The sequence below is a fragment of the Macaca nemestrina genome, chromosome 8, assembly GCF_043159975.1.
Source record: "Macaca nemestrina isolate mMacNem1 chromosome 8, mMacNem.hap1, whole genome shotgun sequence".
In the NCBI taxonomy this organism is placed as follows: Eukaryota; Metazoa; Chordata; class Mammalia; order Primates; family Cercopithecidae; genus Macaca; species Macaca nemestrina.
Window position 1 is genome coordinate 114,078,421 of NC_092132.1, and position 23,064 is coordinate 114,101,484.

General features: G+C 40.6%; 1 protein-coding gene across 1 annotated transcript; it reads right to left on the bottom strand.

Moving 5' to 3' along the window:
* Positions 1-21,280: 21,280 nt before the first annotated feature.
* TCIM (transcriptional and immune response regulator) lies at positions 21,281-22,762 on the bottom strand. The gene has a single exon (XM_011732562.2). It carries the CDS (start codon positions 22,563-22,565, stop codon positions 22,245-22,247), a length of 321 nt encoding a protein of 106 aa, XP_011730864.1. The 5' UTR covers positions 22,566-22,762; the 3' UTR covers positions 21,281-22,244.
* Positions 22,763-23,064: the final 302 nt, after the last annotated feature.

Genomic DNA, 23,064 nt, shown 5'->3' on the forward strand with positions numbered 1-23,064 from the left:
GATGGCTTTTGGGCTCTCTTAATTGGAACTTTATAAAAATTCCACATTCTTTGTCTATTCCTGCTGATCTGCAACTGGAAGTGCTATTAGTCAACAACATGGCCACAAAGCAGCTAGTGCAATGGAAAAGGAAAGGAAATTAACATTTGCTAAGTGCCAACTATGTATAAAAACCTGTTCTAGGCAATTTGCATGTTAAACTTGCTTAGTCTTCATAACAACCCATGGGATAGTTGTTAATAGCACTGTCTTGTAGATCGATAACAAAGGCTCACAAAGGCAATTTACCTACTCAGTCAAGCAATTATTAAATGGTAGAACCAGACTATGACTCCAAGTCTGTCTGATTTAGATTCCTTACTGAAGAAGCCATAAAGCTCATCACCTGTCTTTGAATAATCTGGAAGCACCATGGACATAAAACCTTGTGTCTGAGTTTCAAAGATCTGTAGATATCTCAAAGAAGTTCAAGTAACAAAAATATGTCAAACATCTCTCTAAAGTGCATATTTCCCAGAGTAAACCCAGTGGCTATTAAGATTTGGCTGGAGATTTTGCCAAACGATTGGAATGAACCCCCAAAAAAAGACAGCATGAAGAACTCTTAAATTGCTTTCACATGTATATCATTTTTATGTTAGCAAGGGGGCCACTTTTATCCTACAATCAGATAACCCAGGAAGTGATTTGGAATTCTTTTAAATATCTGTACCATCCTCAGGGCAGGACACAAGGGCAAAACTATTATTTTGATTCATGTGAAAAGACCAGAATGGACTCTAGGCAGTATTGAGCTCTTTAGCTTCCAATCTGAACAGGACAGGAAGTAGCTAAAGATTAACAAAGTAAGCAAACTTGTTTGCTGTACAAACTATGCATAAGTTTGAGGCCAACTTCAGGAATTCTGAACCCTCAGGCTGTGCTATGTAGTTTCCATAACAACTAGTGACAGAAAATGAGGCAAACAGACGTGACTCACACAAAATGTTTCGGTCCAGTTCTGAGAGGCCAAATTTGGTCATTGAAGACCTTTAAAGAATAGAGTCATCTCTGTCTTACTAATCATATTCAAAGGGCAAAATGTTCCTCAGTAAGAACGGCTGTCTCCATGGGCCACCAAGGAAGTCTATTCAATCATCAGTGCAGAACAATGGGGAGTCCCTATTGTTCACACACGGCTACTCCCTGCCAAGTTCCCTCTGTAAAGGGACGTTCGAGAACCTCAGAGTGTTACTGCTTGATTGTTTTGTACATGGTGACTGACTGCAGTTAGGTCCACAGAGGATTGGGCAGCAAGCTGGTGTCATGTTTTGATGGTTGGGTCAGCATTGCTTCATGGACTAGATCCACCTGCAGTGAATCAGGGGTGGGGCAGCGGGGGTAAGGAAGAAAATAAGGGGGCTCTTCTTGATATCCTTAAAAAATGTCTGTAGGTCACAGCAGTGTGCAAACCACTTCCCCCCATCCCTCGTCCTGCAATTACCACAAGTCTGTGTAAAGGCTGCCTCTCTTATTTCATGCCTCACTGACCTGTTTTATTATATCCCAAGGACTTTGTGCACAGCCTCACTCTCAGACAGGTTCTTTGCTCATTTGCCCTTCCCTCTACTCCTTCCATTAATTTCATTCTTTGCAACTCCCTCTACTCCTTCCATTAATTTCATCCTTTCCCACCATCCCCTTAATGCTTGTTGGGATCACGTTTCTCTCTCTTTTTTGAGACAGGGTCTCACTCTCACCCAGGCTGCAGTACAGTGGCATGATCTTGGCTCACTGGAGACTCAATCTCCCAGGCTCAAGTGATCCTCCCACATCATCCTTCTGGGTAGCTGGGACTACAGGTACACAGTTACAGGATAATTTTTGTAATTTTTGTAGAGACAGGGTCTTGAAATGTTGCTCAGGCTGGTCTCGAACTCTTGGACTCAAGAGATGCTGCTCTCTGGGCTTCCCAAAGAGCTGGGATTACAGGTGTGAGACACTGCACCCGGCCACATTTCTCTTATTCTCTCCATTTCTACTGTTGTTCTTTATCCTATCTGTTTCCCACACAGCAATTCAAATGAGCTTTTAAAACTATGGACCCACTTTGCCATTTTTCCCTTTGAAATGCGTCACTGACTTTGCACTACTCTTAGAGTAATAAAAACTGCAGGAGCTCCACCCCACGCACCAGGTTGACTTCCACTCCTAAAGCCACCAGGCTACTTTGGTCTCAGCCTTTTTTTTTTTTCAGAGATGGAGTCTCACTCTGTTGCCCAGGTTGAAGTGCAGTGGTGCAATCTGAGCTCACTGAAACCTCCGCCTCCCGGGTTCAAGCGATTCTCTTGCCTCAGCCTCCCGAGCAGCTGGGGGACTACAGGCGCCTGCCACTGTGCCCGGCTAATTTTAATTTTTTTGTGTTTTTAGTAGAGACAGGGTTTCACCGTGTTAGCCAGGATGGTCTCGATCTCTAGGCCTCGTGATCTGCCTGCTTCGGCCTCCCAAAGTGCTGGGTTTACAAGAGTGAGCCACCACGCCCGGCCTGGTCTCAGCCTTTTGCACACCCAGATCCTTGTGTCACTTCCTCCCGTTTTTCACCTGGCTGACTCAATCTTTCCCTCTCACTTTTAATACCTTTATTTTCAGTGAGGACCCATGTAAACATAGTGGAAGACGGTAGAAAAGTGGAGTGATGCCTACTCCTAGGTACTTCCTTTGTCCTCAGGTAGAGACTTCCAAAGTACACCACACAAGAGATATCCCTTATTTCACAATTTTTGAGACCTGTTGAATCACTGAGTAGGCTATTCAGGGAAGGTTGGTGATGCAAGCTCCTTATTATCCCATGCGCAGAGGAAGCTAACACACTTGCTCTGGCTAATTCTGGTCTTGAATCATTTCCTGTTAGCTCTTGAGACTCCTTGCGTGTGGTACCAGCTTGCTGAGCAATGATCTCAGTTTACAGCAGGTTGCTTTGGCCTCTGGGATGTCAGTCCTGTGTGGCAGAGCCATGATCCAAGGAAGTTTCCCAGGAAAGCCCTGGGATTTGGAATTGGTGAGTCAGTTGAGACTGATCAAAATCAGTGTGTCAGAGAGAGGCTGTCTGAAAAATATTCTGCATGGTGATAAAATGTCTTTTTCCCCACTTAGAGCAGTGTTAAAATTACAAAACAGAAATTCATTCCGAAGAAATTCTAATAATAAAAGATGAAAATGGAAGTACTTGGAACCTGAATTTTTTTTTTTTTTTTTTTGATACCTTCAGGTTTAAATCAGAGTACGGAAGGAGTGGAAATTCTTGACTAGTTACTTATAGGCTCATGTATAGAAGAGCAAGCCTCTGAAATAGGCAAAAATCTCTCCATCATTCCAGTAAGGAGAATGAAGCCAAGAGAGGTTAAACGACATGCCCATTGTCGCATAGCCAGCGAATGATGCACCACGATGGGTCCCCAGAGCCCAGGCTCATGCAGGCTTCTGCAGGGGCCAAGACGGTTCTGAGTGCTGTGTTCCCTGGAGAATACAGGCTTCCTATAAACCAAAAGAAACATTTATATACATAGCGAGTATAATCAAAATGCTGGGAAATCACACAGAAATCTGTTTTCTTTTCTAAAATATTAAGTTGGAATAATTGGAACAAAATGTGCCATTCTCTTCATTGGATAACATGTTTTAGTATAAATCATATAAAGTTGGCATTTTTGTAACTCAAAAGCAGTGAAACATTGGCAATTTGAAATTGCATTTGTCTTTGAATTGACTGTCTCTCCTGATTCTACTGTATTTTATCTCTGGTTTTAGCTCTCAGCACATTACCAAGTACGTAGGAAAAACCCAGGAAATGTTTATTGAAGAAGTGAACAAAATGAGATTCTGTTATCTAAGATACAGACAGCCTTGTGTGTTATACTTCTTACACAGACATGACATTTTAATAAAATAGATGGTAGCTTTATAAGGGCCTCTTGATAGAGAAGGATGTATGTAGGCTTTGGCAACAACAAGAGAAGTCAGATTTTCACCTTCAGTACTTACTATGTGAGACCATGGACAAATTACTTAGCCACTCTGACAGCATTTCCTCCTTTCAGAATGGGAATGATGATAGATACCTTCAAAGATTATTATGAGAATCAAGTGAGATTATGCTTATACTGAATCAGTCTTACAGTAGGCACTCAGCAAATGTTATTCTTGATTCCAAATCCTGCTATTAGGTTACCACTTAATTCTTCACATAAAAACGTCGAGTTTTAGAAAGGTTGTTTTTCTAGTGCTGGCTTCAGCTAAGCAGTGCTGACTAAAATGCTTCTTAGGCAATAAACGTTTTTTGAATTATTTTTTAAACATCATTCAAATGAAAATATACAATGAAGCAGCATTTCTCAAGTATTAATGACATGAATGCCTTACAATATAAATACAGCATAGTAATATCAACAGATTGAAGAAAGTAAAAATTCTAGTTGCTTTTCCTTTTTGGGAGAGGCATCTGTGTAATAAGAAATTCTATTTTAATACTGAGAAATGGTAAACTTCCTGTGTTCTAGTTCATTATTATTGCCCCGCCCTTTGAAGATGATAATGGTCTGCAAAACAGAGCTATTTTGGTACCAAGTAAAGCTGCAAAATCTCCCTCTCAGCAAAATTGAAGGAGAGGCAAGGAAAAAGCGTTTATGTTTGCAATTAACTGGGTCTCTTTTGATATTAAATAGTAAGAAAAACAAAGTTTTTGTTGATCTAAAACAATTTGGTATTTTAGGAAAAGAACAATTCACATGGAAAAATGTATTCAATTTTGTTTTGCTGCCATGTATGAAGATATTCTTAGTGAAAAAAAATGTAATGTGCATTCCCTATAGGAGGAGATTTTCTTTGGCTTGTCTTTATTATTGTTTATTTTTGTTTTTGTCTTAGATCTTAACATAGCTTTAACCACTTCCTTTTCCAGGGGTTACAATTTTGTTTATTCATAGAACGGAAGTTCAGTACCTTCTCCTTTTATTCTTTAGAATTCCACAAATATTTATTGATCATTACAATATACATGACACAGGCCTAGACTCAGGGGGACCCAGTGACCTACCAGAAAAAAAAAGTGTTTTCCTTCATCAAGTTTATATTGGAGGTAATTTCTGCCACCCTGATCATTATCATCTACGTTAATTTATATTTTATTATAATTCATGGTGACACAATGCTAAAATGACCTGGTTTGTTATTATATATATATATTTTTGAGATGGAGTTTCGCTCTTGTGGCCCAGGCTAGAGTGTAGTGGCACGATCTCGGCTCACTGCAACCTCCACCTCTCGGGTTCAAGTGATTCTCCTGCCTCAGCTTTCTGAGTAACTTGGATTATAGGCATCTGCCACCATGTCCAGTTAATTTTTGTATTTTTAGTAGAGACGGGGTTTCGCCATGTTGCCAGGCTGGGTGTAGCGGCTCATGCCTGCAATTCCAGCACTTTGGGAGCCCGAGGCAGGCGGATTACCTGAGGTCAGGACTTCGAGACCAGCCTGGCAACATGGCACAGTGGCTGGCACCTGCAATCCCAGCACTTTGGAAGGCCAAAGTGGTTGCGAGCCACTGCACCAGGCCTGCCATAATACTTTAAGTTCAATTCAAATTCAATGGAGCAAGTATTTAAGGCCCAACTCTATAACAGACACCATCTAGGGGTTTGGATGAATAGGACCAAGTCCTGCCCTCTAGGAGCCTTCAGTTCATTGAGGAAAAAGACTTGGAGAGAAAGATTTGCCAGGGAGTGGAGAGAAAAACGGCACTGATGCCCCATCCTGAAATTGAGGAGATATAATCACAGGGAAGACATTTGACTTAGCTAATAGAAATGTAGAGGATTTGAGTAAGAGTGTGGAAAGGGAACAGTATTTCAGGGCTGAGACAGTGGCCTTGCAGTTCTAAGCTTTGGTTTGCAGAGCAGCAGCTTTGGCATCACCTGGGAGCTTGTTGGAAATGCAGATGCTCAGGCCTCAGGGCACACTTTCCAGACCAAATCAGAATTTACATTTTAGCAAGACCCCCAGGTGATTTGTAGATGCTTTAAAATTTGAGATGCACGGGGCTAGAACACAGAGGATGAAAAGTCGGGGCCTGTTGGAAGATGATAACCTGGGCCAATGTGGTTGGAGCACAGACTCCCAGGCAGGGTGCAAGGAGGAGGCTGGAGAAGCAGAGGGAGAAAATGCTGCAGTGGAATCCAAGTAGGATTCTTCAAACTAGGTGGGAGTGAACTCTAGGTAATCAATGCTTTCTCCTGGAAACATTAACCGCTTCCTCCTCTGATTGATGATTGTATTTTTCTTTGGTTGTACTTGCTGCCCGTTACAATGATTGATCTATGTGTCTGCCTTCCTCCCTCCTCCCACTTTCCCCTGACCCCACCATTGATATTTTAAAACAAACCTATTTGTCTTTGCATCTTTTGAACCTGGTGCTCAAGAAATAACCGAACTCAACTGAGTTGTGACTATGAACCACTGAGTCACACCGTAGCCTATCCTCACATTTATAATTCAGTTGTGTAGACCAGACAGAGTTGTCAATCACGCATTAATTCACTTGTTCAACAACTGTTCATGGCATGCTAGGCATTTTCTACCTTCCCCGTCTGGTTCCTGAGAATGTCTCCCTGCCAACACCTCTCAGCACCCTGGTCCCTCAGACCATCCGACCACTCTGAACAAAGCACATGAGTACGGATCCCATCAGCAGCAACAAGCTCTGCTTACCAAGCACCTTCTCAATAGAAAATGAGATTTCTGCTTCCACTGACACATAAAAAGATTACTAGCATTAATGGCAGAAGATGCCAGTGCCCATGGATGATGGAGACAGCACTAGCTGTACTTAGTAAGAGCTAAAATCCTCAGAAAAATCTTTCTAAGTTCTGGGCCAGGACAGAGGAAGAATGGTATTCAAGCAACAAGAAGGGCAAGCGCAGCCAGGAGTGGTGGCTTACGCCTGTAATCTCAGCACCTTGGGAGGCCAAGGCAGGTGGATCACAAGGTCAGGAGATCCGGAACATCTTGGTCAACATGATGAAACCCCGTCTCTACTAAAAACACAAAAATTAGCAAAGCATGGTGGCATGCGCCTGTAGTCCCAGCTACTCTGGAGGCTGAGGCAAGATAATTGGTCGAACCAGGGAGGCAGAGGTTGCAGTGAGCCGAGATAGCGCCACTGCACTCCAGCCTTGGTGACAAGAGTGAAACTCTGTCTCAAAAAAAAAAAAAAAAAAAAAAATTGGGCAAGGGCATTCCAGGAACATAGAATGGGAATAAATATAAAATCCAAGATAATGTTTAGGGGAGTGTGGGAAGAGGGATCAGAGCACACAGATCTTCAGATATATTAAAAAAGGTCTAGTCTTAATCTAGATAGTGTTTTTTATAGTAGACTTTAACCTGAACCTATATTTTATATTTCTCCTTTATACATATGGTATATTCTATATATTTCTAAAAATAAAATATAAATAAGGCAGAAAAAGAAAATGAAGCAGCAGGAATGCTTTGTAACAAGCTAGTTAACCTGGCCTGTGACAGATGCTGAAGAAAGTGGTTTTTTTTTTATTGAGTCCACATTTATTTATTTATTTATGCTTTTGAAACAGAGTCTCGCTCTGTTGCAGTGATGGCGTGATCATGCTCACTCCAACCTCAACCTTCTAGGCTCAAGCAATCTTGATCCTCCCACCTTAGCCTCCCGAGTAGCTGGGACTACAGGTGCACACCGCCACACCCAGCTAATTTTTGTATTTTTTGTAGAGACTGGGTTTTGCCACATTGCCCAGGCTGGTCTTGAACTTCTGGGCTCAAGTAACTTACCTACTGTGGCCTCCCAAAATGCTGGGATTATAGGCATGAGCCACTGTGGTTGGCCAGTCCATGTTAAAGCAATTGCTTTAGGTGGGTTTAGAGAGACCAGATGACAATGGGTCTTGAATGCCCAGCTAAGGAAGTTGGACTTAATACTGTAGGCAATGGGTAGACTTTGAAAGTGCTGAGCAGGGAAGTTATGTGTGTAGAGTGGCAGTTTAGAAAGCTAAATCTAGCTGTAATATAAAAGACATACTGAAGGGTAAGAGCAGAAGGCAGTGAACTCCTTTAGCCATTGCAACACTCTAATGGAAGATGGTAGAGACCCAGTCAAGGTGACTATGAACCAGGGGGGAAACAATTAACTGGAAAATCAAAATGCAGAGGATTAAGCCAATACATCTCCAAATTCTGGTGACACTTTCTCCCTAATTACCTCTAACACTCAACTACATTCCATCTCTTCTTCATATACTCTAATCTAGACAACTATAGCATCTACCTAAAGCGTGTTATGCTCTCTACCCTCCAGTTCTTCCCCAAAATGCTGCCAGCTTGACCTTTTAAAAACAATAATAAAAATACAGATATTCTCTAGCTTGAAAGTCTACAATGGCTCTATTAGTATTACCTATAACACAATGTAGACTCTAACCCAGCCTCAAGTGCTTCGGCCCTGCCTGTCTCCATTTCCAGCTCATGCTATTGTTTCTCCTGCTCTCTGAGTTCAAGCAACATTGTTCCAGAAAATTGCTCTAATTTTATGGAGCATATTATGCTTTTTCCAAAATAGAATCTTGTTCTAAACTAGTTCCCCCCTTTAAAATGCTCCCTTCTCCAACTTTTGCCAGGATAACATCTCATTCTTTTCATTGTGGGTTATAATGCAGGTGAGTGTAATCTTAGTCCCCCTGTAAGCCTGTAAATCTGCAATATTTTAAAGGTCACTAAATAATTTGGAAATTGAATGATGCTAATATTTCTTAAACAAAGAATTCTTTTTTGAATTACTATGTTTTGTTACTGAAATTCAAACCACATTTGTTTAACTTCTTTTTTTTAATTGTAGTTTTATTTACCACTTCAACTATATTTAGGTAAATACTTTATGGGCATAAAGTACATTTAAATGCTGAGAAATTATCATCTAACTCCAGAGCTCTTTTCTTTTCCCAAACTGAAATGCTGTATCCACTAAACACTAACCCCCCATTTCTCCTCTCCCGAGCCCAGCCTCTATGAATTTGGCCACTCTAGGTATCTCATATAAGTGGAATCATGCAGTATTTGCTCTTTTATGATTGATTTATTTCACTTTGCAATAATGTCTTCAAGGTTGACCCATGTTGTAGCTTGTGTTAGAATTCTCTTCCTCTTTAAGGATGGATCATATTCCATTGTATGTATATATCATTTTTTGTTTATCCGTTCATCTGTTGATGAACATGGGTGTTGTTCTCACATTTAGAGTATTGTGAATAATGCTGCTATGAACACAGGTGCATCTACTCATGTTCCTAATTTCATTTTTTTATATATTACCAGCAGTGGAATTACGGGATTTCTGTGATAATTCTATGCTTCATGTTTTGAGGAGCTGCTGAACTGTTTTCCACAATGGTTGCACCATTTTACAATCCTGTCAGCAGTGCACAGTGGATCCAATTTCTCCATCTTCTCTTCAATACTTCTTTTCCGTTTTTTTGGTAGCCATCCTAATGAATGTGGAGCCCATACCACATTTTGTAACACAGTTATAAATTTAGGAATTAGAAGTCCTGTCATCTCATTTAGTTCTAGTCTCTTATGTTCCAGAAGAAGCTGAAACCCAGAATGTTAAGTGACTTATCCCATGTCACCTATCAGAAGGGGGCTAGAACCATAGAACCTTGCCTATGTTTTATGGAGCCTTTTAGACATGGTACACAACACTAGGGGAAAAAAAGCACTTAAGCATCAGACTTGGGAATACATCAGAAGTGAAATAAAATCTTATGTGAAATTGAGATAGCAGTCTGACTTTGTACTCTCCTACCTTACGAAGTTAGACTGGCACCAGAAAAGTTGGTGAACCTCCAGAGCTTCAGTTTCCTGATCTATCAGATGCACATAATAATACTTGCCTTGTAGAAATTTTGAAAAGATTAAATTAAATTATTCAAAATCCTATATAGTCCTGTAGCTACTTAGACATTGAAAAAATATTCCTTCCCCCGCCAACATCTAGCATAATTTGGGATACATGTTAGGTGCTAAACCAACACTTACTAATTTGACTTGCTTTGACAACAGAGTCTAAAACTGCTTTAGGCTTCAGATTTCTTCTGGCAATTTATTTCCAATTTAGGGTGGGTGCTAACAAAAGGTCAGAGGAACAACAAAAGCAGATGGTCTTCCTGAAGCGTGTGCCAAAAGGATTTGTGAGTGTCTTGGAGTGACGTCTCCACCCATCGCAAGGCTTGGAGGCTCAAGGGCAGATCCCCAACATTGTACCGGTCCCTTCCTGAGCACTCCCTGGTGCAGACTCCAAGTCTGACAAGGAAAATGTGCTGTGATCATCGTACGGGGGACAGAGCAGCTGCTCCAAGGTGGAGTCTATTGTCAAGGTCCTCCTGGTAACAAAAAGAGGAAAAGGTCTATCAAAGCATTTCCTGCCCGCAGGAGCCACGTGCTTCCATTAATTCTTTTCCCTGAGGCAGTCTGTCTCCCTCAGCTCATGTCTCTCCATGTCCACTGTCCAAGGAAAAGAAAAGGCATTTTTAGCAGTTGATTTAAAAACCTTTCCACAAAGTAAGGTTAACAAGAGGAACAAGTTCAGATATTCAGTGGCATGCATCTATATATTTCATAAGGGAGCTGGCACTAAGAAAGGGTGGTTTATGGCAGTTACGATTTTTCAGAAATCTGCTCATGCCTTTCAACTTCTTTGGCACCGCTGTAGGTACCCGAGGATAAGAGAGACGCCTCCGCCATTCCTGCACCATCCATAAATTACAGAAAAACCACAGTCAATATTCTCTGAATATTACATTAGTAACATTCACATTACAGAAAAAATTAGCTAGTGATGGCAGTGAGTAAAACAGTATTTCTGAATGAGTGACTGAGTTTGGCGAATCAAATTTGCTAGCCATAGGAGTCAATAAGAACATATTTCTGAATGCGTGACTGAGTTTCATGAACTAATCTGCGTCTTAGCTCAGGGAAGAAGGCCTGGAGTGTGACTCTCATGAATAAGGTAAAATGTGGTCATTTATAGTGTACCCTGTTCCAGAAAAGATAACATCACAAAGAAAGAGGATGGTGAGCATGGTGTCTACAGAGTAGAGAGAAAGATAGAATTTGACAAATGCTTATCCAGCACTGTTATGATGACAGCCTCTAAGTGCTAATATGGCAGATTGCAAAAAACGGTGGAAGAGAGTTGAGATGCCCTGGCTGGCCAATGACCTGCCAATCAGACAGATGAGTGAAGTCATCCTATGTCACCCAGCTACCAACTGACCACAGATGTCTGAAGGAGCTCAGCAGACAATGGCCCTGGCCAGAAGAACCCAAGCTAACCCACAGAATCATGAGTTAAATTGAATGCTTGTCATTTTAAGTTGCTAAGTATTGGGGCAGCTTGTCATGCAGCAATGTTGTAGTGGTCAGTAGCTAAGAGGCCTCTGCGGTGAAGCTAATCCTTCAAACCTTGCCAAAGCCAGGGAGAAATCATCTTCAAGACTCTTGATCTTGCTTGGCTTTCACTTATAAATTTTCCTCCTCCTTGGCACTTAAATTTTTCCCGTGGATGAATAAATTAACGGTGCTAAGTTATTCATTTATTTATTTATTATGTTTTGAGACAGGGTCTCACTCTGTCACGCAGACTGGAGTGCAGTGGCATGGTCCTGGCTCACTGCAGCCTCAAGTTCCTGGGCTCAAGCAATCCTCCCCCCTCAGCTAGGCCCCCAAGTAGCTGGGACCATAGGCACGTGGCACCACACCCAGCTAATTTTAAATTTTTTTGTAGAGATGAATCTTGCTATGTTACCCAGGTTGGCCTTAAACTCCTAGGCTCAAGAAATCCTCCCACCTTGGCCTCCCAAAGTACAGAGGTTACAAGTGTGAGCCACCAAGCCTGGTCCTTGTTCATGTTGCAGGCTGTGAGTTTAGCTGGCATAAGTAAGTCTTCCCATCTCTCAACCACGGTGCCTAGAGTATTGAATTTCTGGTGTTTCTTAGCTGAAAAGCAGAGTTTTGAGTGGTTATGCCTCTGGCGTGCACTTGTCCTGCCCAAGCAACCAGCTCTATCTTATTTGTGTGGAATTTTTACAAACCTCTCTAATAGCAAAAATGAGCCCCTAAAATTGAAAGAGAAAAACTTAACCAGTCTCATAGCTATTTAAAATTTTTTAAAGGCATAAAGGAATAGTAACTGAAATACTTATGAAAGCTATTCAATATATACAGAATCCTGGTTTTGACGTCCCTCAAGGATGATGGAGAGTCCACATGCCAGGCTAGATAATCACTGAAGAATCCCAGGCCTCTTTGATCCTGTAAACAAGGTGAGGAGGTAGGTATCTTCATCTTCCAACTATATATAGAATGAAATGACGACACTGGCTTATGTCTACTCAGTGCGATCATGTGATCATTAACAATGAAAAGTTAAAAACTAGACATTCAGATTGTTATTTTGGCTGCATGCTATCCCACCCTTGCTTGGCTAATTTATTTTAGTCAATTGATTTTATTAAGTTATTTTTCTGTGTCAAAGTAATAGGGTCTTCGGAGTTGATATGATATATATTTAGTAATTTTTTTTCAAATTGAAATTAGATAACAGTCAATGGCATTTGATCTCCAACAACATAGTGCAGGGCTCTCTCTATTCCACCAAGATTCCCACACTTCTTGAATGCAGATTATGAAGTCTTCTAAACCCATTCTATTCATGCTGAAATTCTTACTATATAAGGTAAGATAGATAGAATTATTTTCGTGACCAGCACAGCCTTTTTCCTCGGATATCACTTGGAGATTTTAAACCTTCAGAGAATTGCTCCCTTCCCTCCTTTCACTCACCCAAATGAAATGCCCGGCACTGTGACATATGACCCTGAAGCTGGAAGGAGAATAGGAGAAAACAATACGAGAACTTGTTCACTTCCACTGAACATTTGAAGCCATTCCTGTATAATGAAAAGCAAACAAAGTTTTTAGAGGCAGAAATGCACCATTGCACAATGCCATTTCGACATGGCTCTTTCAGCATGAACTGTGGTTCATCCCTGGGTTCAGCTATTTAATACTAATGAAACACTGTTGACTTAGCCCTCCTTAGAGATGCTGAAGAGACAAAAAGAGTATAGATGCTGACTTCAGAGGTTAATAAACAAATACCTTATTTTTAAGGGATATTTTTGTGTTCATGTTCAAAAAACACTTATGAGGAACTTTCCCCATACCAGAGTCTGTGCAAGAAGTTTGTAGCATTCAACCATGAGTAAAGTGCTCTCCTGGTCCCCAAGGACCTTACCCTCACAGATATCATACTTAACTTGTGGGTGTTTTCACATATGTTGCCTTACATTAGGCTTACAACAAGCAAGAGAAAGAAATGCAAAGGTGTTATGAGCTGAACTCTGTTCCCCCAACCAAAATTTACATGTTGCGGTCTTAATCCCCAGTACTTCAGAATGCAAATGCATTTAGATACAGGGCCTTGAAAGAGGTACGTAAGTTAGACTAGAGTATTTAAAGTGGGCCCAAATTCAATGGAACTAGTGCCCTTATAAGAAGAGGAGATTAGGATACAGACACACACAGAGGGAAGACCATGTGAAGACGCAGGGAGAAGATGGCCATGTACAAGCCAAGAAGAAACCAGCTCAGCTGACAGCTTGATCTCAGACTTTCCCCCTCCAGAACTGTGAAGAGGTAAGTTTCTGTTGTTTAAGCCACCCAACTGGTGGTACCTTGTTACAGAAATCTTAGTAAACTAATTCAGAAGGTATTATTATCCCTATTTTATACCTGTTAAAGTGAGGTTATAAGACATTAAGTAATTTACTCAAAATTTGCACATACCTCATAAATGGCTGAGGCAGGATTAGAATCCAGGTCTTCATAAACCCTATAAACTCCTCTACGGATCTTTCTACTGCCTACCACGCTGTACGCACATCGAACTATCCCACTATCTAACAGCCAAGACCAGGGCTAGGAAAAATTAAGATGTTTTTCTTCAGTGAACTACCACCTTTGCTTGTTTTCTTCCTTATCAATTTCAGATGTTCTTCTATCCTTGGTTTCAATCTTTCTGTTCTTCTGCCACTCTCCCTTTATGATTAAAACCACATGATCTCAGTGGAAGATATTTGCTGTTAGGAAGAAAGTGTTTTGTTAAATGCTGGTATTCTAGTTTATAGAAGTGACTGCTAGTGATAAGTGCTACCCATTCTTTTTTTTTTTTTTTTTTTTGACAGAGTCTCACGCTGTTGCCCAGGCTGGAGTTCAGTGGTGCAATCACAGCTCACTGCAGTGTTGACCTCCCAGGATCAAGGAATCCTCCCACCTCAGCCTCACCATGCTTGTATTTTTTTGTAGACAGGGTTTTGACATGTTGCCCTGGCTGGTCTTGAACTCGTGAGCTTGAGTGATCCTCCTGCCTTGGCCTCCCAAAATGCTGGGATTACAAGCGTGAGTCATCATGCCCAGCCTAATTCTTACTTTTTAAAAGGCAAATTTCTCTGGACTAAGAAATGAATCTCCATAATAGCAGGCAAGTGGTAAATATATTTAGGGGGAGATAGCCCTTACATTCTTTGGGAAAATGTGTTTTCATTGATGCAACTGTATGCTTTATGGGAGCCTAATGGGAGTTAGATAATGATATGATCATTCTGAGTTGGTAAGATTTCTTAAAACAAATACAATTTAGAGTAAAATAAAAATAATGGTATTATTTGAATTAGAGATAATAGGAATATGGTATTCCACAATAAAGTCCTAGTCACATTTTGCTGCAATTGTTCAGTCCGAAAGGTATCGAGGCCTGCAATATGCCTGGGGACACGTGGATGAACTGAAATGAGCCATGTCCTCACGCCGTGCACAGTTTGTGATTTTAATCTGGGTCAGTGCTTCTCAATATGACTGAGCAGCAAAATCACCTGAGGAGTGATTGAAGCATGGAGCTAGCAGGTATCCAGCCCCAGAAACTCTGAATCACTAAGTCCAAAGGCCTGGATTTTTAAAAGTCCCCAAGGAGACTGTGATAAGAGTAGGCCTGGAAACAGTTGCACTGCCCTAGGTATTCTGCAATGTCAGGGGAAGATGGTCCTCACACACAGCATTTCAGACACTGTGGCTGCCAGTACACTTCAGGATCCCTGGGCTTCTCTGGAATCTTTCAGATGATAAAACCTGGACATAAATAATGAACATAGACAAATTGCAAAAAAATTAAAAGGAAAGGTAGTGGTAAGAAACAGAAGCTTTCTTTCTGGTCAAACATACATGTATCAGGGTAGATAAATATCAGACCGAAATTCAAGACAGAAAAATCCCAGAATGAACTAATAAACAAAAATACATACTGTAATTATTCTCCTCAAAATATAATTATTTTTGGAGGGTATCTGTATTAGTCTGTTTTTACACTACTATAAAGATACTACCTGAGACTGGGTAATTTATAAACAAAAGAGGTTTAATTGACTCACAGTTCCACATGGCTGGGGAGGCCTCAGGAAACTTACAATCATGGCAGAAGGTGAAAGGGAAGCAAGGCACGTCTTACATGGTGGCAGGAGAGAGAGAGGTCAGGGAAACTGCCACTTTTAAACCATCAGCTCTCATGAAAACTCTCTTGCTATCACAAGAACAGCATTGGGGAAACCCTCTCCATGATCCAATCACCTTCCACAGGTCCCTCCCTCAACATGTGGGGTTACAATTTAAGAGGAGATTTGGGTGGGGACACAGAGCCAAACCCTATCAGTATCATTTTCAATTAATGACAGAATTAATACGGTAAGACAAATTCTAACTAATGCCATGAAATCAAACCGTCTTTCTTGGTCTTTATATTGTGAAGTGCTACCAACAGAAGAGCCAATGTAACATAAGAAATGGTTCCATATATCTCATGTTCTTTGTAGTTGACTGTAGAGCTTTGTACAAATACCTAGTCCTAAAAACAATGCCTGGAGAGTTTGGGATCAAGAATTCCTATTTTTAAAACTTTACAGATGAATACAATTCTCACCAACAGTGGAGACTGTCTCATTGACTCTGTCATTGCTTGGCTATGGAAGAGATAATCAAAATATTGACAGCCAGCCAGCCCTGGCACAGGCACCAACCACCCAGAATGGAGGCAGGCTATTAAAAAGCACAGGTATATGTACAAAAAGTAATTTTCCTGGCCGGGCGCGGTGGCTCAAGCCTGTAATCCCAGCACTTTGGGAGGCCGAGATGGGCGGATCACGAGGCCAGGAGATCGAGAGACGATCCCGGCTAACACGGTGAAACCCCGTCTCTACTGAAAAATACAAAAAAACTAACCGGGCGAGGTGGCGGGCGCCTGTAGTCCCAGCTACTCGGGAGGCTGAGGCAGGAGAACGGCGTAAACCCGGGAGGCGCAGCTTGCAGTGAGCTGAGATCCGGCCACTGCACTCCAGCCTGGGTGACAGAGCAAGACTCCGTCTCAAAAAAAAAAAAAAAAAAGTAATTTTCCTCACATTGTGCCTTCAGCAACCGCTGGCTAAAGATGAAAACTTTTAAATTAGGCCTTTATCATACTTAAGAGAAATTCCTATCATATATGGAATACCAACTGGTCCAGAAAAAAAATCCTATCACGTAAAATGGCACAGTTGCTATTTCCCATTGATGTAGAATATAAGAGCTGATAAAGGTCACAGACATCATCCATCTGGTCTAGCTGTTTTTTTTTTTTTTTTTTTTTTTCCTTACAGATGAAACCCAGAGATAAAAAAGGAATTTGTCTAAGTCAGGGTCGGGAAAAACCCCAGAATTCCAGGCTCAGTCTGGGGTTGTTTGCTCAACACGATGCTATTGTCCACAGATGAGGAAAAAAAAGCTCAGGGAAAAAAGCTGATATGCTCCTGGTAGGACTATGTATCTCTAGTGTGTGTGTGTGTGTGTGTGTGCGCGCGCGCGAACGCATGACTGTGTGCGTGTGTGTGCGTACGTGTGCATGAGTATGTGCATGAGTATGTGCATGTGTATGTGTGTGTGTGTGTGTTCTTGCTTTTGTGTGTGTAAGGAGTACAGAGGGGAGAAAGCAGCTACACTAAAAGTCTTCTGATTACTCATCCACTTTTAATTGAAACAACAACAACAACAACACTGCTAAACCTTATTGGGACAGGATGCTTATTTCCAAAGCTCTGTAACATAGTTTTGCCAATACTTTGCTGAACCATATCCACTGTCAGTGTGTATAGACATTGAAATAGAACACATTTGCGTTACCCATGATAATCACTTAAAATATCTGGAAACTGTTTGCAGAAGAGTTTTTCAAGAGAAAAAGAGCTTATAACCATTTATTTATAATACTTGTTAAATAATAAGACTCATTATAAGGATCAGGTGTAGTCATAATTTCTTAAATATTTAATTAGGCAATATATTAGTTGCTGTTTCCACAACCTGGCCTCACGATGCTTTTCTTCATAATCTTTTACTTCTGTTTTGTCTTCAGCTGCCACATTGCTGCCCATTGTTATTGAACTGCAACCTCTATAGCTTTTCATTCAGTGTGAGGCTACAGAGTTCTGCAGAATCTAAGTCCAACTGCTAGATGGTGGATTATTTTTCAAGCTATTAACTGTATCTTTTCTTAGGACCCAATACACAGTAGCTAGACAGTAAATGTTACTTATCTATTTAAAGCTCTTAATGTTTCTCTATTACCTCCAGAATAAAATTAATACTTACACTTGTCATTTAAGGCCCAGCTGCCTTTCTTTTTTTCAAGATGGAGTCTCACTCTGTAGCCCAGGCTGGAGTACAGTGGTGCAATCTTGGCTCACTGCAACTTCCGCCTCCCAGGCTCAAGTGATTCTCATGCCTCAGCCTCTCAAGTAGCTAGGATTACAGGCACGCACCACCACACCCTGCTAATTTTGGTGTTTTTTAGTAGTTTAGTAGAGACGGGGTTTCATCATGTTGGCAAGGCTGGTCTCGAACTCCTGACCACAAGTGTTCTGCCTGCCTCATCCTCCCAAAGTGCTGGGATTACAGGCATGAGCCACCGTACCTGGCCCTGGCTGCCTTTCTAATTATCAGTTGGGAATGCTTAGGCCTCTAGTCAGACTGAACCGCCTGCAGATTTTCAAAGACTTTTTCCTGCCTCCTTGTCTTTGCAAACGCTATAGGCATAGACTGAAATAAATTTTTTTCTCTCAACTCCCCCAGCTCCTACTTTCAAACAGGGAAAATTCTCTGTGGAATTTGCTAGGGTCTCCTCCAACTGGGTTAGGCCTACTCCAATTCTCCTGCTACTCCCCAAACACACATTCAGACATATAGACACGCACACACACACACATGCACAAGCACACACGCACACACAATACAAACACACACACGCATGCACACACACACAATTCCTGCCTTATGCTTCCAGAGCGTTCTGTCTAAACTCCCATCACACTTCTCACTGTGTGATACCCTTTTAAAAACCACCTCTGTTCTTCTGATATGGAGAACCAGGATCCATCCTGGCCATGGAGGCTCCCACATATGGGTGCTTACTATATTTTTGTTTCATGAATGGGTAAGATACAAATGCTGCCCCGCCCCCCACATCCCCAGGGTGAGACCAGGAGTTCACTAAATAATCTGTTCCGCTGGGAATTCATACAGGCTCTGCTGAGAAACCCTCACGTGGAGTATAGAAAGGTCAATGAAATACTCTGAAAAAACATACAATCCCCAGGCCATGGCTTCATTATCAGTTTACTAGCAGATGAAACTTTTCCAAGGGAATGTCAATTGCATACCCTGGTTGCCCTCTGATGATGAGAAAAACATAGTCAATCATACACCCTGGACCCCTTTCTCAGAAAACCCTCTCTGCTGGACAAGCCCTCCTTTGCTGTGGGCCAAGGGATGAACTGAATGAATAAAATATTGAACCCATGGTTTCTGAGTTCCCTCAACGAACGAACTAAGACTCAACGCCTTGACTGCCTAGAAGAGAGCTTACATGTGACCTTGTGTTCCAGGGTGCTAATACAAGTGTTATTTTAACCGCAGCCTTGAAAGCCTACATCTAAGCACATCCTTGATACAATTAAAACTATTAAACTAAGACACTCTCCTCAGGTAGCACATGTAACAAATAAATAGACAAACATACCCAGATCAGATAAAAGTGATTCTTCAGAGGCCAGGCTTTCCTGTCTTCATGACTGTCTAACATAGAAGTAATCGTTACTTAAAAGAAAAAGAGAAGCTTCATTTCTCCTAAAGAACCAGTATAGCCTAGTGGCTAGGAATGAAGGCCAGAGTTCCTGGATTTGATTTCTGGAGTTATTAGCTGTGTGTCATTGACCAGGTTACTGCACCTCTCTGTGCTTCAGTTTTATTACTAGATTACACACACACATGCCCTTAGTATTTACATCATGGCACTAATTAAGTGATGTATTAATAATACTCACACAAAAAAAAACACTTAGAAAATTGTCTGACTGATAGTAAACACTCAGTGAAAGTTATTATTATGATCTAAAGATACAAACATGATTAATGAGCCATTTAATCTTTGCTGCTTTTATTTCTTCAGTTATAGTGAGATGTCCTGAGATATATTTGCTTATCCTCGTGCCATAAATTTCTAAATTGAACTAATCCTCCCTGTTCTAATGATGTTTATTTTCACCTCACATTAAATAATAAATGTATTATGAAGCTAAAAATCATCCTTATGCAATTAAATTGATTCCAACTTTTGTTCTCCACGAATGGAAAAGACAACATGTTTGTGATAATCCAGTGGATGTGTTTTTATTCTCCATACCATTTGGAGTGCATCTAAATTGCTTTTTAATTTGTCTCCCATGTTACAGCCTTGAAATCAGAAAATAACGTAATATACCATAAGAAAACAATTTAATACATGCTAATGTGAAGAGAAGAAGATATACTTTGTACCCTGTTGAAAACAACAGTGGCAGAGTAAATAGTTCTGAGTATGTATAATACACTTAACCCTTGAACTACATTTAGCATCCAAGAGGTGCTTCCATTTTGGAATTGAAAATAAAAAATTTCACTGATGGGCCCTATCAGGAGAAGGAAGTGATTTCTCGCATATGCAGCGAACATTAAGAAAGCTCAGTTCACAAGGATGGGAAAGTAGGGTCGTGGAGCAGGGGGCCTCTTTACAGCCTTCTCTTTCATCCTCCCGGAACGCAGCACAGGGAAATTTCTGTGGAATTGTCTAGGACGTCCCCAGGCTGGGCTAGGCTTCCTCCAATTCTCCTGCTACTCCCCAAACCCTTCTTTTGTTTATAACTTTTTTTGGAGTTATGGCTGTCTCTATAAATCTCATGAAAATTATCAATATTCCTCCTAGTAAAATGCACACACACACACACACAATTTTGCAAATTAATGCATCATCTTCCTGAATGATCTCTTGGAAAGAGCTCCTTTTTAATAAAGTGGTTTGCATTATCTTCAGTGAATGAGTAAATTATTTTGAACATAGAATTTCAAAAATCTATTTGAACATAGAATTTGCCATTTGATTTTCTTTTTAGAAACATAGTATTTATAATCCTGACTTGTAACCCTCCCAGCAGATCTGAGGTAGTTCACTTCTTTTGACTTATTGTGATCATCATTTTGACAAACACTTTAGGTGTTTCTAAAATGCTTAACTTCTGGAAAAATTTTATTTCTTTTTGTTAGGAAAGCATAGCAAGCATTTATGTATGCTGTCCTAGAAATATTTGGTTATAATTTTAATGGGAAATAAGCAAAGAGATAATATTATTTCTATATTTGTTGCTATTAACACACAGAATCTTGGTCATCATTCAGACTCTAAGCCCAAAACATATTGCTTGGGAGAAATGGATGTACACATGTACATAGCTACTGTAATCATAGAAGAGATTTTTCAAAAGTATGAAGAGAAAGAAGTCTTTTAAAACTCATCCTTAATGGATACATAAATAGCAATGCCAAGGAGTCAATCTATCAATTTCTATATCTATATTTTATATTTTAAGATTGAGACAGAGAAATTTCCCAGGTATTTGATGTAAGAATTTGTTTTGAAAAAGTTTGGTAATTAATATAAAGCTGCTCTAAAATTAACTTTTATTGTTAGAGACACATCTTTAGAAAAGTTTGTAACTATCAACACTTACCATCTTATTTTTTCCTTTGAGACCAAACATCACAGACCAAAAGCCACAAAGTTGATAATAATTTATTATTGTTGCATGACATTTGCCAGTAAAATAAATTATAGAAACTATAGCGTCTTTATAAACTATTTGGTATCTCATATTCACTTTCTAATGCTTACTGCAGTAACTGTATGAAATTTAATTAGATTACATTTTAGCATTAGTCAGAAGATTTAAAAACTATATAAAATGTTTTCACAGTACTTTGGATTTATAAAAGACCCCATTATTTTAACTTTTGTGCAACCTGTTTGAAGTGTATAAAAAAACCTTTTACAAACCAAAAGGTGGCGTATGGTTTTACAGAGCTGCTGAAGGCATCTTACGTTCTTGAATTTGTGCTTAACATCCATGTGGTGCACTTTTTCAGGCATTGTAATAAGTGCAAATAAGTAATCAATTATTGATTTCTAAAAATCTATACCAATAGACAACATTCAGGCTTGGCAACATTTTGAACATTCAGATATAAAAATCCCGTAAACAATTTATGCACGGTATTTTCTCTCCCTGTCCTCCCTCTCCCTCCTCCCTTCCCCTATCTATTTGGTAAAAAAAAAAAAAAAAAGAAGTTCAGCTTAAATTTAAGTCCTAGGGCCTGACAAAGTGACCCCGGATATATGTCATCTCCAGCCATCTGTTTCCTTTAGTTCTCATTACATCTGTCCAGGCTCTTCTATCAGCATCAATCCTTTCCTGCAGGGACAGGAGAGTTTTCATATCCTTGCTGAAAGCATTTTGTTCTCCACTGTAACAGCATGGGGCGTGACATTGTTTGGAGTCTTTGTAACCAGTCTGTTCAGTCCTGGTGTCTTTCCAGTCCCGGTCCCTTTCCAGCCTCTGGAGTCCTGACAGAAGAGAAGCTTGCAAGGTAGCAGCAAAATGCTGCATCTGTTAGAATCTCACAAACTCACTTGGTCTTTGAATGTCCGTTCTTGGATAACATCTTTATCCATTCTCTTCTCCTCAGTGAACTTTGATGGAATATTTCCGCAGATTCAGAAACTGGAAAAGCTTGTCTTTTGTCCTCTTCTTCAAGGCCATCAGGGCACGTGTTTTCTCCTCCACATCTTGATCTATGGCAAAAATGATCTTGGCTCTCTCCTCTGCTTTCTTGTCTCCAGAGTTTCTGAAGAGCCTTTGTAGTGATTCTTGGTCTATGTTTTCAAAGATGTTGCCCACGGCTTTCTTACGAGAGGCTGTGTCGAAGTGGTAGCCGTGGATGGACGGGCTGACTCGTAGCGACGTGGACATGATGATGGCTTGGTGGCTTCGCTTTGCTTTCATCGATGTGGGGATCTTCCGGAATTCAGCTCCCAGGCTTTCCAGAGAGTCTGTAGTGAAATCATTCTGGGACTGCTATTTAAAGTGTGAACAAAAGCTCCAGGCTCAAATTACACTGGTGACATCAGAGTGATCTCAAGGAAGAATAATCACAGAAAGGCTTAACAGTTGAGTTGCCAATATCCTGTCCCTGTGTAAAACGTTACTAAAAGCTGTGTTCAGTGATCAGGGGCAGGGCTGTGAGTATTCATTTTACTTCTTAATGTGGCAGTAGGATAATATAGACCTGGGCCTTCCTTTAAGAAAATAGCTGAAGACAGGAAAATACAAAGATAAGACGTAAACAAGGTTGCTTAGACTCTCAAATCTTCCCAAACGACAGTTAGAACAAGGGGTTCTGCTAACCACAGGAAAGCTTTCATTCCCAGAGAAGTAATTAAAGTGTACGGCAAACACTTGGCAGTCCACATCAGTGCCCTTTGGACGTCCATATCAGGGGCAA